This window comes from Balaenoptera ricei, chromosome 11 (assembly GCF_028023285.1).
Source record: "Balaenoptera ricei isolate mBalRic1 chromosome 11, mBalRic1.hap2, whole genome shotgun sequence".
Taxonomy (NCBI): domain Eukaryota; kingdom Metazoa; phylum Chordata; class Mammalia; order Artiodactyla; family Balaenopteridae; genus Balaenoptera; species Balaenoptera ricei.
The window spans coordinates 87274103-87289193 of record NC_082649.1 but is presented as its reverse complement, the minus strand read 5'-3'; the positions used below and the strand labels follow the sequence as shown (position 1 = coordinate 87289193).

Here is a 15091-nt window from a genome sequence, read left to right as displayed (position 1 = left end):
GAAGCCACCGCTTTCTTTCCCTCAGTAGCCTCCTGTATGATTTTTTTTTTTTTTTTAAAGTATTTGTATCCCTCCTGGCTACAGCTGTCCTTAAAACAACATCTAGCTTGTCTTCATTTGGTCGGTAATGGACAGAGCATCAAATTATTCTCGTACCCTCCCAAATTGCGGCTGTGCCCGAAGGACTGGAAACCAGCCTCAGCTGCCTGACCCTCCCCTGGAGTAGCCTTCTCTCCATCTTCTTTTGGCAATAAATGAGCCTTGAAGATCTTTTCTTCAGAGCTACCCTGCCGTTCCTCTAGCATTCATTCTAGAATTCAAATCCTGGAGAAGTTTAAGAGGCAAGATTCCTCCCGCTGGCTCGCAGGAAACCCTGCCGGTCCGCTTGTTGACTTCCCCAGCCCGAGGCCCTAGAGCATCTGCCTTCCTGCTGGAGTCCGGGGGGGGGGGGGGTACTACCCATTTACAGGGAGGTCACTGTTTTGTGAGACAGACAAAAGTTCATCCGTGGAGGGAGTGCCCGAGGCGATGATTACTTAATCCAGAATTTTACCCCCAGTTTGCTTGAAGGGCAAAGTCCCTCCCACCCCGGGGCGGGGAGGTTCACACAGACCAGCCCCACAAAGCCAGCGCCTAGGGCGAAACCCACCTTTTCTTTGGTTTTCTGGCTGGGGGACATTTCTGATTTGGAAGGATAGTGGCAAGCTTAAGACGAGACTTCGCGAAAAACTCGGGGGTTGATTGATTGCGTTTAACTTTGAGTTTTTATCTTTCTCTTATGCAGTAACCCTTCCCTTATTAAAAACATGCAGACCAGCCACGCCTACTGTACACCTCTCAATGCAGCTTTACAGGTAAGATTAACGGCCGTCCCGACTCTGCCGCGGAGGCGCATGGCTCCCGCACTCATTTCAAAATATATTAGCCTCGCTCTAATTAGATATTAAATTTTAATTCCGTTAAACTTTTTTCTTAAGTGCACAAAGCATCGTACTCCCTGGAGGCAAACACGTCGGGCTGCTTCAGCATTAGCAGGATGCTTAGCATTTTGAATATTGTGGCAAAAAAATTAAAAGTTCACTTATTAATATTTATCAGCAGTATCATAATTTCCATCCTCTTATTTCAGAATTTCACTTGAGGCAAAAATACCACAAGTGTAATTACTCTAGCACAGCTATTAATGTGCTGGATGATAGGCCACTGTGTCACATGACCTTCTATTGTTCACGGGTTTAAAGAGAAAGCAGAGCTCTTTTTTTTTTCTAACTAACTTCTGCTCCTTTTTCTTTTAAAGTCTAGTTTAGCCTCTTTTTTCACTGGGGGGGGGGGGGTTCGGTTCGCTTGGTAAAAGTAAACTGTTTTTGTTCAAGCGATAGAGGTGTTGAAGGAGAAACTCTTTAGGTTTCCAGCGGATTGCTCAAGGTTACGTAATAAGCTCGCAGAACGTATGTTTCCTACTGACAAACCAAGCCCTCCTTACGTAACCGGCGTTGCCAGGGGACGAAGCCGCGGGGCTTGAGCAGGAGGGAGGTTACCACCCAAACGTGAGTTACAGGGCATCCGTCAGTCAAGCCTTTGAATTATCGCACATCTCTCCGTCACCCAACAGTCAAATCATCTCCTGAGTCGAAGAGAAGACTGTAGTACACCTCCTTAAGGTTTACCAGGGTATCCCCCTCCAGAGTTCATAGGTAGGCAGGGTAGGGTCCTTTGGCCCGTCCGTGGTCCTGTTGGATTTTGACCCACCTAGATTGTGCTAGACCACAGGCCAAAGGGATCTCGGGAACTTAAATGACAACAGTCTACGCAGATAGATAGATCTGACGTACGTGATCCTATCCCGTGACAGACCTTTGCAGCATGTGTTCTTGATACTTAAATATGACAATGTCACGGGCTCCTGCAAAGGGCCGTAACGCACAAACATATTAAAATTTTGTGAGGGAAGGGTGCAAATGAGAGAAGTCTAAAAGAGGCTCCTTCAGGGATGCTAATGGTCCAAACTCAGAGACGCTCAGCGTTAAGGGAAACAGAGTGCAGTGAAGAGGCGATCAGGATGGGAGCGCTGGCTATTCCTTTTTAACAACTATTTGCTGAGCACCTCCTCTGCGCCCTAGAGAATCGCTTTCCCAGTTCACTCAGCAGGAGCTCAAGGCTCCCGAGGATGGATGATATGCCTCTTTTATGCAGTTTCAGTTCAGAGGCCAATTCACTGACCTTAGCTTTTCAGTGTGTGTGTGTGTGTGTGTATATATATATATATATATAATAAAATTTTTAGCCTGAACCAAATTTAATAGGAGGAACTGCTTTCTGAGTTTCTTTTAATTACTTGTAGTTCACACAGTAACTTTCGAAAAGGAAATGAAAGCACGCTTAGATGCCGCCACTGTAAATACCGTTCATTAGTAACTTAACTATTTTCCCTGGAGTCTTGTCAAATGTGAATTTAAAGGCCGCTCTATCTGGAATCGTATTAAGATCACAGGCACATTTTACATTCATGAGGCGGCAAGGCCGAAAAACAAAACCAACACAACAACAGTCCACCAGCAACGGTGATCCTCTGGGTTCTCTTCACTCTGTGACTAATTTCAATTAGGACGCTTTACAGAACTGTTCGTGTTTCACCTCTAAAACATTTGCTTCTGGCCTCCTCTGCACCCTTTCTTATTTTCAGTGATGATAGCCCCCCAAACTCTCCTGCCGTTTTCCAAGAACACTTGATGTGCATCCTGCAGTGAGGTGAATACATGCATCTCAAGTCACGATTTGAGGAATGGATCTTTTTCCTCTCCTCTAGGAGTCTGGGTCCTGGGTCAGTAGACAGTCCCCTAGGACAACTTTCTGCTGTGCAAATTAAATAAAGAGTCTACCAGCAGGCCTTCCCTTCCCGCCCACTGCCATTTTTCAAGGCAAGTAAAAATAATAGTGGAACAACATCTTCAAAAGATTACTAGAGCAACATAACGCGTGATATACAATATATAAAATAGGACAGCCGAATCCACTACAGAAATAAAACATTGGACTCGGGACAGATTGCATTATGCTCTGAAAAAGTGAAGTAACTAAGGGTAACCGTAAAGCTTCGTATTTATAGACTGCCTTTCCCCCGGGCGTCTCAGAGCGGTTAACAAACATTCCAAGAGGGACAGGACTTAGGGACTTCTGCACCTTGACTTAAGGACCTTCGTTCTTTTTTTTTTTTTTTGGCAGAGGGGCCAGTGTGATATGAAACCACATACTGTGGGCATAGGACCACTTACATAATTAGGTCCATTATAAAAATTGTAAGCGCCCCCCCCCCGGCCCCCTCTCCTAAATAGACAGACATCAACGACCAAAAAAGAACCACTAGGTTAGACCTAAGCCATTGGTGAAAATTTTTCGAAGCTCGGGTGGGTTGCTTTGCTCCCTCGCTCAGAGAATGTCCAAGAGGCTCTATTGTGAAGGAGCCACTAGGTTTCTCTTTGCAGCCCACTTGATCATTTTTTTTTTTAAAGGCGACCAGGCTGGTTTTTTTCATTTACATCTTTTTTGTCTGAGAATCAAGGGATCAGTGTAAAATGCTTACCTTTGGATGCCTTTCACCACTGTCAGCCCAGGTTTTATGATCCAGTCCCCATCGGAAATGGCTTTGCCCTAGAACGCATTAAAGAGCCACGGAGGATGAATCATCCCCAAAAGGTTGCCCTGTACGTGACCAGCTCGTCCCAAAGACTACATCCTTAGAAACATTGCCCATTTTGTTTTTACTTCTCAATCTTTCTTTGAGAAGCTGCGAAAAAATACCAAGCTAGAGAGGGCCCCACTTTCGCCACATTCTGACTGTAGCAGTGAAATGGCTTTGTGGTATTTCCAGGAAAAAGAGACTCACTCACATGATGGTCCCAGCAGAACTTCCATGTCGGGGAGAGGCAGGACCACTGTGTTGTGTCAAACAAAGGCAGTCAAGATGCTTTTCCAGCTGCACCTTGGGGCGGGGGGAAAACTCGGGCAACGGGTCTGTCTTTTCGCTCTGCCAAAAAAGAAAAAAGTGCTTTATTGCAGTTACAAGAGATCTGTTGAAAAAAGTACTTGATGCAAATTATTTGACAAACTGTAGGAGAGTGAGGAATGTTCAGATGTGCTGTTCATCAAAATGAGTTCACCACATTTGGAAATGAAAACAGGATTTTTTTTTTTCCATTTTTTAAAAGAAAGAAGGCAGTTGTTATATAAATTCAGAAGTGGAGGGAAGGGAAGGGAAAGCCGTGGGCTTGCGCAGGGCCAGCCTTTGAAGTAGTCCCTCAGCCAAGGCTGCGGTAGGTGTGGATGGGGCATCGCGGGGCTTGGATCGCTAAGGCGTTTCTGGCTTTGGAGTTTGTACAGTGAGTGAGACTGCGATTCTCTGCAGCCCAGCTTTGTACGCGTCCTCTCTTGGTTTTTGGCTCTTACTGTCTCACCAGAGCCAGGATTTCTAGAATAGTTTGGACTCGCGTATGACTGGCCAGTTGGAGTCACCACGCCAGATTGTCTTGTGATTGCACGTTTTTCCTCATTAGGATGGAAAACCAGGCATAGTGTAGTCTGCAAGAGGACCGTTTTGATAAATCTGGGTCTAATTACAGCCGCCAGTCTTTGAACGTCTGTCCTCTTTAGTGAAATGAAAAGTCACTGGGTCAAGATCACGACCCAAATGCAACAATATGGCTACTTGAGCCCAGTGATATGTCTGACTGTTATCCGCATCTCAGACTGGGGCGGTCATTCTGTTCAACCGCAGTAGGATAAAAAAAAATGAGCAGTACCCCACCATAGAGTTTATGATTTCTTTCTTTTCCCCTCCATTTCCACACTTCGTCCCTGACACACGCTAGGAGGGAGGGACTGTGTCACCTTCAATAAGAATGTACTTACGTACCCAAAAGAAATACGATTTACAGCTTCCTTTTGCCAGAGATTTCTTTCTTCTTCAGTCCTCAAATTCCAGGTGATTGGTCAGAGCCTGAAAGATGACCTAGAGTTACCGTTCAACCAGTTATCTCAAACTACACTAAAAAGATTCAAAAATAATTAATTCCAACGGAAATGATGGGGGCAGGGAGATAAAAATGGATTCCACTTCTATAATCGCTTCCTTTTCTGTAGGCTCTAAGACAAATGGTTATGGAAGCTCTCATAAGTTTGGGCTCTGCGGCCAGAGTAATCTGCTCAAATCTTTAATATCCAATACTGGAGTCATCGAAGTGGATAAAGAAATGAAAATCCATTACATGTCCCTGTGATCTAGAACTATTCCGTTCCTCTTGAAAAAAGGCATCAGACAGACACCTTGTTACTGGTAGATAGCCTTGTCTAAACCCATGTGCCTCTACCCAGCAGGGCCGACTTGAGCCCTCGCTCCCCACGGGCGCTTTGGTCCCTCCAGCTAGCTCTCTGAGACCCAGCCTGGGCTGTGTGTCAGCAGCCTGACTTGTAAAGCACAAATCCTTCTACACCTATTAGAAACTTGTCTTTTCCAACCGTGCCCGAATGACGTGAAACCGAAGATCATTGAATCCACCCATAATTGATAGCTTCCCCGTCTGTGTACACCCTTGTCTTCATAAATCTTCTCTCGGTTGATGGCAGGCTTCGATGGCTGAGAACAGTATACCTCTATACACTACCGCTTCCATGGGAAACCCCACTCTGGGCAACCTAGCCAGCGCCATACGGGAAGAGCTGAACGGGGCGATGGAGCATACCAACAGCAACGAGAGCGACAGCAGCCCGGGCAGATCCCCTATGCAAGCCGTGTGAGTACCCGCCACCCCAGAACGCCTTTGCCGTCGCATCCTGCTCCCCCTGTTCTAGGTGCACACCAGCCCCTTCTCCTCTGGCGGCTTTTGACACCTTTTCTGTAACTTCTGATTTCCTAGAACCCAGATAGAAGTGGGTGCGTCCAGAAACCTTTAGCTCGGTTCGCACCTAGGAGGACCATTTACTTACGTTCCCATTACAGCAATAGGCTTCATGCAGCCCCACGAGTGCCCAGGGCCATAAAAATGGGTGACACCTGTGCTTTTTGCCTTCGCTTGCTCGGCTCAGGCCATTATATCAGCCACATTACCTTTTCCTCCTAGCAGTAGAACGCATCCCGGTGACAGAGTTCTTTGCTGTCTGTCCACCGTGCGGGCGGGCTGAACCTAGCAGGGAGGCAAAGGATGCTTGTTCACTTGGTTACGTGGTACGCGGAAGCGCGAACGCCACGCCGAAGCGTCATTACCAAGCACTGACGATGGCACGAACGAAAGGCGGCGTGATTTATAGATTGCTCTTAAAATATCAAAAGGAGAATTAATAGGAGCATTATAGCAGCAGACGGCGGTATAACGAGCACGCCTAGAAGCGTACGGAGTGAGGGACGAGGGCTATCGCAGGCTGCCTGTGCGTGGCATCAGGACCAGGCACACCACGGGCAGGGCTGTGCATGGTGCCCCTGTTGGCTGGGTGATGGGAGGCAGGCGGGGTGACGGTAACAACTCCCTCTCTCCCAGGAAGAGTTGTAAAAGAGCAAAGAAAGCACATTTCCCCAGAGAGGATTGGCGAGGGATGCTGTCGAATGACAGCCTCGGGCTTTTAGCGAGTCTCTGCGAAACCCGCTGCCCGCTTTAAAGGAATAAACCTATTCAGTGTTGACCATGCTGTCAGCTCCTAGAAACGAACCCCTTGTCTACAGTGTTTCTGAATTCCTGACCAACGTCTTATTTTAAGAGCATTTGAGTGATCAGAATGGAAAATATGACCTGTGGCAATTAGCAAGAGCATGAACTGGCACCTACCAACAAAGGCAAAATGCTGTCTGCCGGCATGGGTAAATTGGTGGGTTTGGAGGAATCTGAAATTTGATTCTTTAGCATTTGAATTGCGTGCCCAAAGTGCTTTGAAAAGGACCTTTAAAGATGAAAATAATCGTTTTAAATTTATAACAACAGTCTCTTAGCATTTACTCCACAGCATTTTAAGAATGTGTTTCTCTCTCACGCTGCTACTGCCATCCATCGTCCTTCGTCAAGGAACCTGGTCTTTCTGACTTTATTATCACACCCGTATTCATCTCGAAATCGTTGTCACGACAGGAGTATTTACTAAGATATTAAGGAAGTTCAGAGCACATGTAAATTGGCACGTGCGCTGCTTCAAGGAATACTTACTGGAGCAAAAGCATCTGAAGTGACTGAGTGGAAGAGAGACTGTTTGTTTGTCATAGTATCCATAGACCGCTGACGTTTACTTGATGTGTGTTCCTATTATTTATGGTAAAAAGGATCGCTGAAAAAAAAAGAAGAAAATAAAAAAGGTATTTGGGTAAAACCTCTCACAGCAGTTTAGAGTGAGGCTAATTTTGCTGTACAAGAATAGAGTCACTATAAAGTTATTTCAGACTTTGAGTTGACCCCAAGTATTACCAGAAACCTTGTTTTACAGCAAGCAATCAGCCTAATTTTTAACGAAATGAAGGTTTTACTGGTGTGCGTGTGTGTGTTTTGTCTTTAAGAAACCCTGCATAAAGATGCCCCAAAGCATATTGTTTTATTGCTCAAATCTCACAGGTTTACACTAAAATAAATTATTTTGCTAAAAATAATTGTTTGTCATCAGCCCATTCCCTATGCCTACTCTTGGTGTTTGTTAGAGATGCTTAACTCTTTTTGATCTCAAATTTGCATTAAGCAAATTCTATAATGACGTAGTTTTCTTTCTTGTCCAATGTGCATTACCCTGCTATGATGCAGCTTGTTTCTCACCTGTTCTGTTCTCTTGGAATAAATCAAGCCATAAACTCTACAGCAAGGCTTAAAGGGCCTTGTTAATGAGGCAGCCCAGCTACTATTGGGTGTCGAAATAGAACTTCTTACCCTTTCTTTCTGTGACACTCAAACACCACAACCTTTTTGTCTGTCTCTTGAAACAAACGCTACAAAATAGTCACATAATTATGGCTTTGGGGCCTTATACTTTTATCCTGATAGGGGCTAAAGGAGCTACAAAGCAAAATACTCCATGCTGTGCCCACACCCTCTGAGCACAATGCCTTTAAACACCAGTCAGCTTGCCTTAAAAACTCTTCTGTTCCCAGAGTAGCTAAACAAAGGAATTACTCAGATGTAAGAAAGGAAATGTGGGGTTTTGCACAGTTATTCACTGGGAGCCCTTTCGGAAGCAGGAGTCGGAGAGAAAGGCATGGGGTGGGGGGTGACCTGCAAGGGTAGAAGGCTCCACGTGCAGCTCCATCTCCCAGGAGGCACCTGGGAGACCACGAAACACAGTATCTTAAGCAGTGTGCATCTTACCTGAAATGGATCTCGCATGGAGGTCCTTTCTCTAAAGCCCTGCATGCCTGAGTTACTGCTTTGCCCCCCCCCCGCCCCCCGGTGGGAGGAAGGGCCGGGGGGCGGGGATCTGCTGGTATCACGAAACATCGTGAAGCTGGATTTCATTCCTGTGGAGTTTTAAGAAGCCTTATTAGTATCTCACCTGGTTGTGTTGTCAGGTTGTCACACTGTAGACCTGGTCAGTTCACCTTTGCTGGGGTTCCACTCGGCAGTAGATGCTGGGATTGAACTAGCGTGCGTAGGGTCGTCACCTGTGTCTTTGGGACGGAAAATAACCTTCCTGAAGTTGGGTTGCAGATTTCAGGGGAAAACAAAATATTCTCTCCCGTGAACTCTACCTTGTTGGCGGGACTTGGGGGCGGGGGGGATTTTGTTTTGTTCTGCCTGGCAAAACATTTGTCCGAGTCTAAAATTACAAAGCAAGAACTTCATGAAGACTCGCCAGTCTCTTCCAGGGCCCAGCCCCCCTCCCACCCATATAGCCTTGTATCATCTCTGTCATCAAATTCAGCTCTGTAAACCGGAGAAGATGAATACATCCGGTAGTTGAAAAAAATGAAAATAGGAAAACGTTGATCAGGGAAACACAGCTGACTCTCAATCCAGGCTACATACAACCCAGCAACCCTCCTATCCAATCAGTGTCACAAGAACCCTGTTACCAGAGGACAGGAGGGGGTAATGTCTGAAGTAACAGTACTCAACAGTGCAAATATGAAACTGAAACATGAAGAGATGTTCACCATTGTCAGTCATCCAAAACACACAGTTTACGGTAACCTGAGCTTTCCTTATTACACCTGCTCAGCAACACGATGTTCTTAAAAAGCAGTGCTTGGTGCTGATGAGGTTGAGTCTAAATTGATAAAGCTTCTTTGGCAGTGAATATCGCACTAAATCATAAGAACCGTAAGATGTTTTCACCTCTGCTCCAACAATTTTATTCTTAGAAATTTATCCTAAGGAGGTAAACCAACAGAAATATGGATAAAAGCGGTCACTGTGTTATACAGAGAGCAAGGCGGGGGCGGGGTACGGGGGTGAGCCAAAGACAATCCCCAGATGCCCAGTATTAAGGGACTAATGTCATCACACTGGGATCTCACAGCCATAACAATTAAAACTGTAAAGGTAGCAAAGTAATCACATTCTTGCTACGTGTACAATATATAAAAACACGGCCCTAAATGGCAGAGGATAGGCAAAACCAAAAAAGTCTACCTTAGGGTTTATGGGTGATGTTTATTTTTTTTTAAGGAATAAAAACCAACACACCTAACTCTTCCCAAAAGAATATAGGGGGTCCTCCCGGAGCTGACTTCCCAGGCAACGCGATGTATGCAGTCACGCAGGATCCCACACTTCAAAGTTTTAACTCTCAGCTGTTTCCGTCTTGAAATCCTCAACGACTTTTTCAAACACATTTTCACTTTGCACTGGGCTCTGCAAATTATGCATCCGGTCCTGGATCTTGATGCTGAAACACAAATAAATAGGCCCATTAAAAATCTAAAAATAGATGGAGCCAAACTAGTAAAACATACTCTAATAAAACTTGGGTATATTTCGTTTTGCACATAGGTTGTAAGAATACGGGCCCTATTTTTTAAAAGCTATTTATCCCAACATCTACCCCCAAACACACTCTAGGCTGTACTAATTTTACAGTCAGTTGGTCTTCTGGAGGTTCACGTGTCAAGGGCAGTCCAAAGCACTCCTCTCTTGATTTTTCAAGGGTTCAAGTGGCCTTCGGGGTTTGCACACAACATCAGTTATTTAGGAAGGCCACCATCCCCAGCACCTCCTCTTATTACTAGTATTACCTGATAACGTGAATGAAAAAAATCCTCCCTTCTGCAGCCCGTTCCTGCAATGGGACTTCTTTTTTTAAAAAAAAAACTTGAATGGTTCTTTTACGTATCAAAAGCCCCGCCACCGCCACCGAAAGTAATTTGTATTTGCAAAGGATCGGTTGTAAATATGATTTAGGAACAACGTTTCTCAATTGTTATCGGAGTGGTTTCGCGTGGTCCCCCGCAGGCCCCTTCGGGTGAACCGTGCGCTGGGCTATAATGAGCAAGTTGGCAGATCTCATCGGAGCCCTGCGTCCCGGTGGCCGCTACCAGCCGGGCCTCATGTTTTGCCTTGTTTACAGCTGACAGCGTTATTATTCTGATCGGGGCTCTGCTTTCTTATCATATTGTTGTGTTGAGCGCGCCTTTTCCTCTCCGTTTGTGTTTCCTGGCAGGGCTTTTCTTGCCTTATTGACAGTCTGTAAAAATATGCATTAATTTGGAGTTTCCAGCATGTATCATGGTGTCTCTCTGCTGTGTTTGCTTGAAGTTGATTAATGATAGACCCTCGCTTGGGGTCGGTCTCCGGAGAGTTCTTTCACAGGTTCTGCATGTTAACTAGCAAAGCAGAACACACAGCAAGCCGTGATTAGCCCAGCCTCTTGCACACAGTGGTCCCCACAAACCACTGTTGCGTTAACCGATTCTCGCTTCACGGGATTATTTGAAGATTTGTATTCATCCGCCCAGCAGGCCACTACGGGGCCTGTTAGCTGACACTCAGAGGGTGGTCCTCGGACCCCAGCAGCATCGCCGGGGAGCTGGTCAGAGAGGCAGAGTCTCAGGCCACACCCCAAACCTGCTGAGTCACACAGGCTGCATTTTAACCGGATCCCACGGTAATCTGGGCGCACATTACAGTGTAAGAAATAGCACGGGAGGAGGACACGCCCACTGAGCTTCCGTCCAGAGACCCTTCTGTGATGATGGAAATTTCTCCCTCCCTCTGTGCTATCCAACATGGTAGCCGTTAGCCAACACATGTGGCCCTTGAGCACTTGAAATGTGGCCAGTGTAACTGAGAAATGGAATTTTAAACTGTCTTAATTTCCATAGTCGCACGTGGTCAGTGGCTGCCGTGTCGGACATCACAGCCCTAGACTGGGGGTTTGTGTCACCCAGAACACCCGACTTACCTTGGGTTGGGAAGTCCCCACGGTGAGCCTTCTTCTGTCTTTTCAGGCATCCTATACATGTCAAAGAAGAGCCCCTGGATCCAGAGGAAGCTGAAGGGCCGCTATCCCTAGTGACAACAGCCAACCACAGTCCGGATTTTGACCACGACAGAGATTACGAAGACGAACCAGTAAATGAGGACATGGAGTGAACATCTGGGCAGGCCGACCCCAAGAGCGCGAAGATTGGGGGGGGGCGGGGCACACAAAACAAAACACGTCAAAAGTTTGCAGTGAAATCGTTCTCCATTGGTTGTACAGTCTGGAGGATTTTTCACTACATTTTGACAACTCTGCAATGTGTTAACTCTTAGTGCCATCAAGAATCCCATTTGGGAGTATTTTTGATTTTTCTACTTTTTGTTGAAAAAAGGAATTTGTACTCTGTGCATTGGATGGACTTGTTTGGTACTGGGGATTTTCCTCTCTTAACAGTCAACATCAGTGTTGTAAATTTGCTAAACTGATTCACTTTTAGCAGCAGACTTTGAACTGCAGTCCTGCCGACATTGGACATTGAGGACACCCAACTGAGCATGTGCACCTAAGCTGCAGACCAAGCCTCTGCCCAGAATTTAAGGATTCCAATGGACGACCTATTTGCACAGTACTGCATGTTGATTATCACTGCCTTTACTCCATTTTTTTTTTTTTTTTTGCTTCCAGTTGGGATGGGGAAGGCCTTTGTGTGTGTATTGGGGGGAGGGTTTAAAAATAATTATCCCAAACTTTTTAATGTATTGCTCTTTTTTTTTTTTTGGCTTCTTCTATACCATTTTAAGTTCTGACCTCAGGCCTCCATTCGGGCCCACGGCCTCTTGGAGGCTTCAAGTTTTCTGTACCTTGTGATGAATGTTAATAGGTGTTTTTATTATACGAAGCTGAATGTCATTTCTCGTTCGTAGTTTTCTGTCACTCATTCCATGTCCCTTCAGACATCACCACTGTTTTCTCGAAAGTCGGAAAACATTCCGTTTTGATCTTTTGCAAAAAGGTCCCAAATGCTGCACTCTACACGTGAAGGTCCTCTCACCCAGACGTGAAGTTCCTGCCAGAAAGAGAATGAATGACAGAAAAAAAAAAAAAAATAGAGACACCCTAGGAACCATGCAGATTCATTCCATGAAGCGGTATTGGAAGGTTCGGGAAGGGGGTTGTTTCAGATTTTCCTCTTTTTTTTTTTTTTTTTTTTATGTTGCACCTACCATCATTCTTAATAAATGCCACAGCATTTACCAGCACAAGGAAACATAGGCAGCAGCCCCCTTACCCCCAAACCAGAAAAAAACAAAAAAAAACCTCTCGCAGTAGTTCGACTGACAGTGGCTGTGGAAGCCCGTCCCTGGGATGACCTAGTTGAGATGGGGGCCTCAGGCTCTCGCAGTTGTTAAAACCAGTGTGGGTTGCTTTGTTTGCAAAATGGCCCAAAAGCTGGCTTCCCTGAGCAACTGTGCTGAAAGTCGTGGTGGCCCCAAACCGAAACATCCATTCAGACCTGCTGGGTGGCATTCATCTGTTTGAATGCAAATTAGATTTCAGATTGAACTTGCTATGCGAGTTAATGAGGACTTCGTTCAGCAAATGCTAAAGTGTTAATTTCCAATGTGCAGATTTGGTACAGCAGTTCAGCATGCGAGGCAATATCACCCCACCAACCCAGTCTCAAAAACCAACAGCAGAAGACATCAGGTAGATGGGGGCACAGCTCAGCCCTGGGCTTTTGGGGAAACAAACATGGCGCACAGAACATGGCAGTCATGGGTCAGTACCGCCTCGGTCCTTGGAACCCCTGAACGCTTCCACTCTGCACCCCTTTCCTGTCACTCATTTATTTACCTAGGAGTGTAGCTTTTGTTTTAGTTTAAGAGCCTTTTGGAGCTTAATTTATATGCTTTGTACCTCTTTTTTTTTTTTTTTTTTTCCCTAAAATTACCAAAGATATTCCACAAAGGTAAATTATGTTCTCTGTTTTTATGCTTTATCTGATGAAGCCAAATATCCTCTTCTTGTTGATCAAAGGAGGCAAAATAATTTAGAGGCAATTGATGAGATATAGGCTATTGCTAACTTAAGAGAACTGCTTCTTCATCATAGAGGACATTTAGAAGACCAAGTAGGTAATGGAACCAAAGTTGTTACTTTTTTTTTTTTTTTTTCAGTCCTCGGTTTTGGTTTTGGTTTTGGTTTTTTCCTTCTGTACCTCTACAGAGACCAAAACACAATCTTGTAAAGAGAACTTATGGGGCTACTGAAGAGAGAAATAGGACACAGTATTAAGGGAGCAATAGAAGGAAGGGATTACCATCTCCAAGAAAAAAAAAACCAGTGTATGGCACATGAAACTTAGGGGGTGTCCGTCTAGGAGACAGTTAAGATAAAATGAAGGTAAAATTCAGAGAGAACGGAACAGCTTCCACAATTGAACTAGACCGCGTAGTAGGATTTCTAGAAGACATTTCTTTTTCAAAGAAAGATTGTATGCCACTTTTGTTTAAGGACTGTGCTATGATCACTGCATTCATTTGGGTTTATCTTGGCATATATATATCCTCTGGGTTTTTGTTTTTGTTTTTTTTTTTAAAAAGGTTTCCTTTTTTTCCTTCCTTTTTTCCGGATTAGGCTTGCGTCAGCATTTTTCATTTAAAAAAAAAAAAAAAAAAGTAACATTCCCGTCCTCTCACAAGCTTGGTACAAAAACTTCTTTGGCAGTTACTTTTGAAGCTTCACACTGCTTTCTCTATAAAGAGCAGTCTGTGGTCACTCGAGACTTACTTTTTTTTTTTTTTTTTTTTTTTTTTCCAACTTTTCCAGGCAGCGTCATGATGTGCAAGCAGTAGCCAGACAGGGTCATGGGAAGGGGGCCCTGTGCTTCTAAACTGAGTGGTTGCTGGTTAGTTTGGTATTCAAAAGAGGATAAAAATCTGGTAGATTAGTTCATTCTCAGCATGTGTAGCTAGACATGAGTAAAGTTAACAGCATGAGAAACTGTTAGTACGCATACCTCAGTTCAAACCTTTAGGGAATGATTAAAATTAAAAAAAAAAAATACATTTCACTCAGTTGCACTTAGTCGTATGTCTTGCATGCTTAGTCTAAAGACTGTAGCAAAAAGAAAAAAAAAAAGAAAAATTAGCTTTTACATATCTTTGCAGGTATCACAGCCTTGCAGAAGAACCAACTGAAAAAGAAAAATTTCTCAGGCTTTACAGCAAGCAAACTTCACTCTGATTTTTCCAATTCTGATTCTGTATCCCTTGGGGGTATCCCAGTTGCTTCTTTAGGATGGGGTTTATTATGTTGTACATATATCCCGATGTGTCTGTGTGACTCTTTGTCTTTTTTGGGGGAGGGCGGAGGGTGGTTCTTTTTTTAGATATTGTTCCTAAAAAGGAATAAATGCATACACCTGTTTGTCAAAACACCTTTGCTTTTTGTGCAACTGCTTTATATTAACGATACTTTAAAAAAAAAAAAAAGCTTTGGAAAAAAAAACTACTGTATGTAATGGAATTGCAGAATATGCTGCACATGTATTTTATTTAGTTATTCTTGCTTTCAGAATATTGGATGACATTTCCTGACATGTGGGAGGGAGAAACTCCCAAATTTCTTTTTTTTTTTTTTTTTTTTTTTTTGGCTTTTAAAATTGTAACATAGTTGACAGATTTTTTTTTTTTTTCTTTTTTCCTGTTCTCGT

The 15091-nt window shown here is 44.3% G+C and overlaps 1 protein-coding gene across 9 annotated transcripts in view; it reads left to right on the top strand.

Moving 5' to 3' along the window:
* The window catches only part of FOXP1 (forkhead box P1), a 586392-nt gene extending 571548 nt beyond the window's left edge, over nucleotides 1–14844 (top strand). For all 9 annotated transcript variants that reach the window (XM_059940183.1, XM_059940174.1, XM_059940180.1 and 6 more), the window contains 3 exons: nucleotides 785–854; nucleotides 5620–5786; nucleotides 11402–14844. In XM_059940183.1, the coding sequence (XP_059796166.1) occupies nucleotides 785–854; nucleotides 5620–5786; nucleotides 11402–11546 (382 nt within the window). In that variant the 3' untranslated portion in view covers nucleotides 11547–14844. The remainder of the gene's footprint in view (nucleotides 1–784; nucleotides 855–5619; nucleotides 5787–11401) is intronic.
* The last annotated feature ends 247 nt before the right edge of the window (nucleotides 14845–15091 follow it).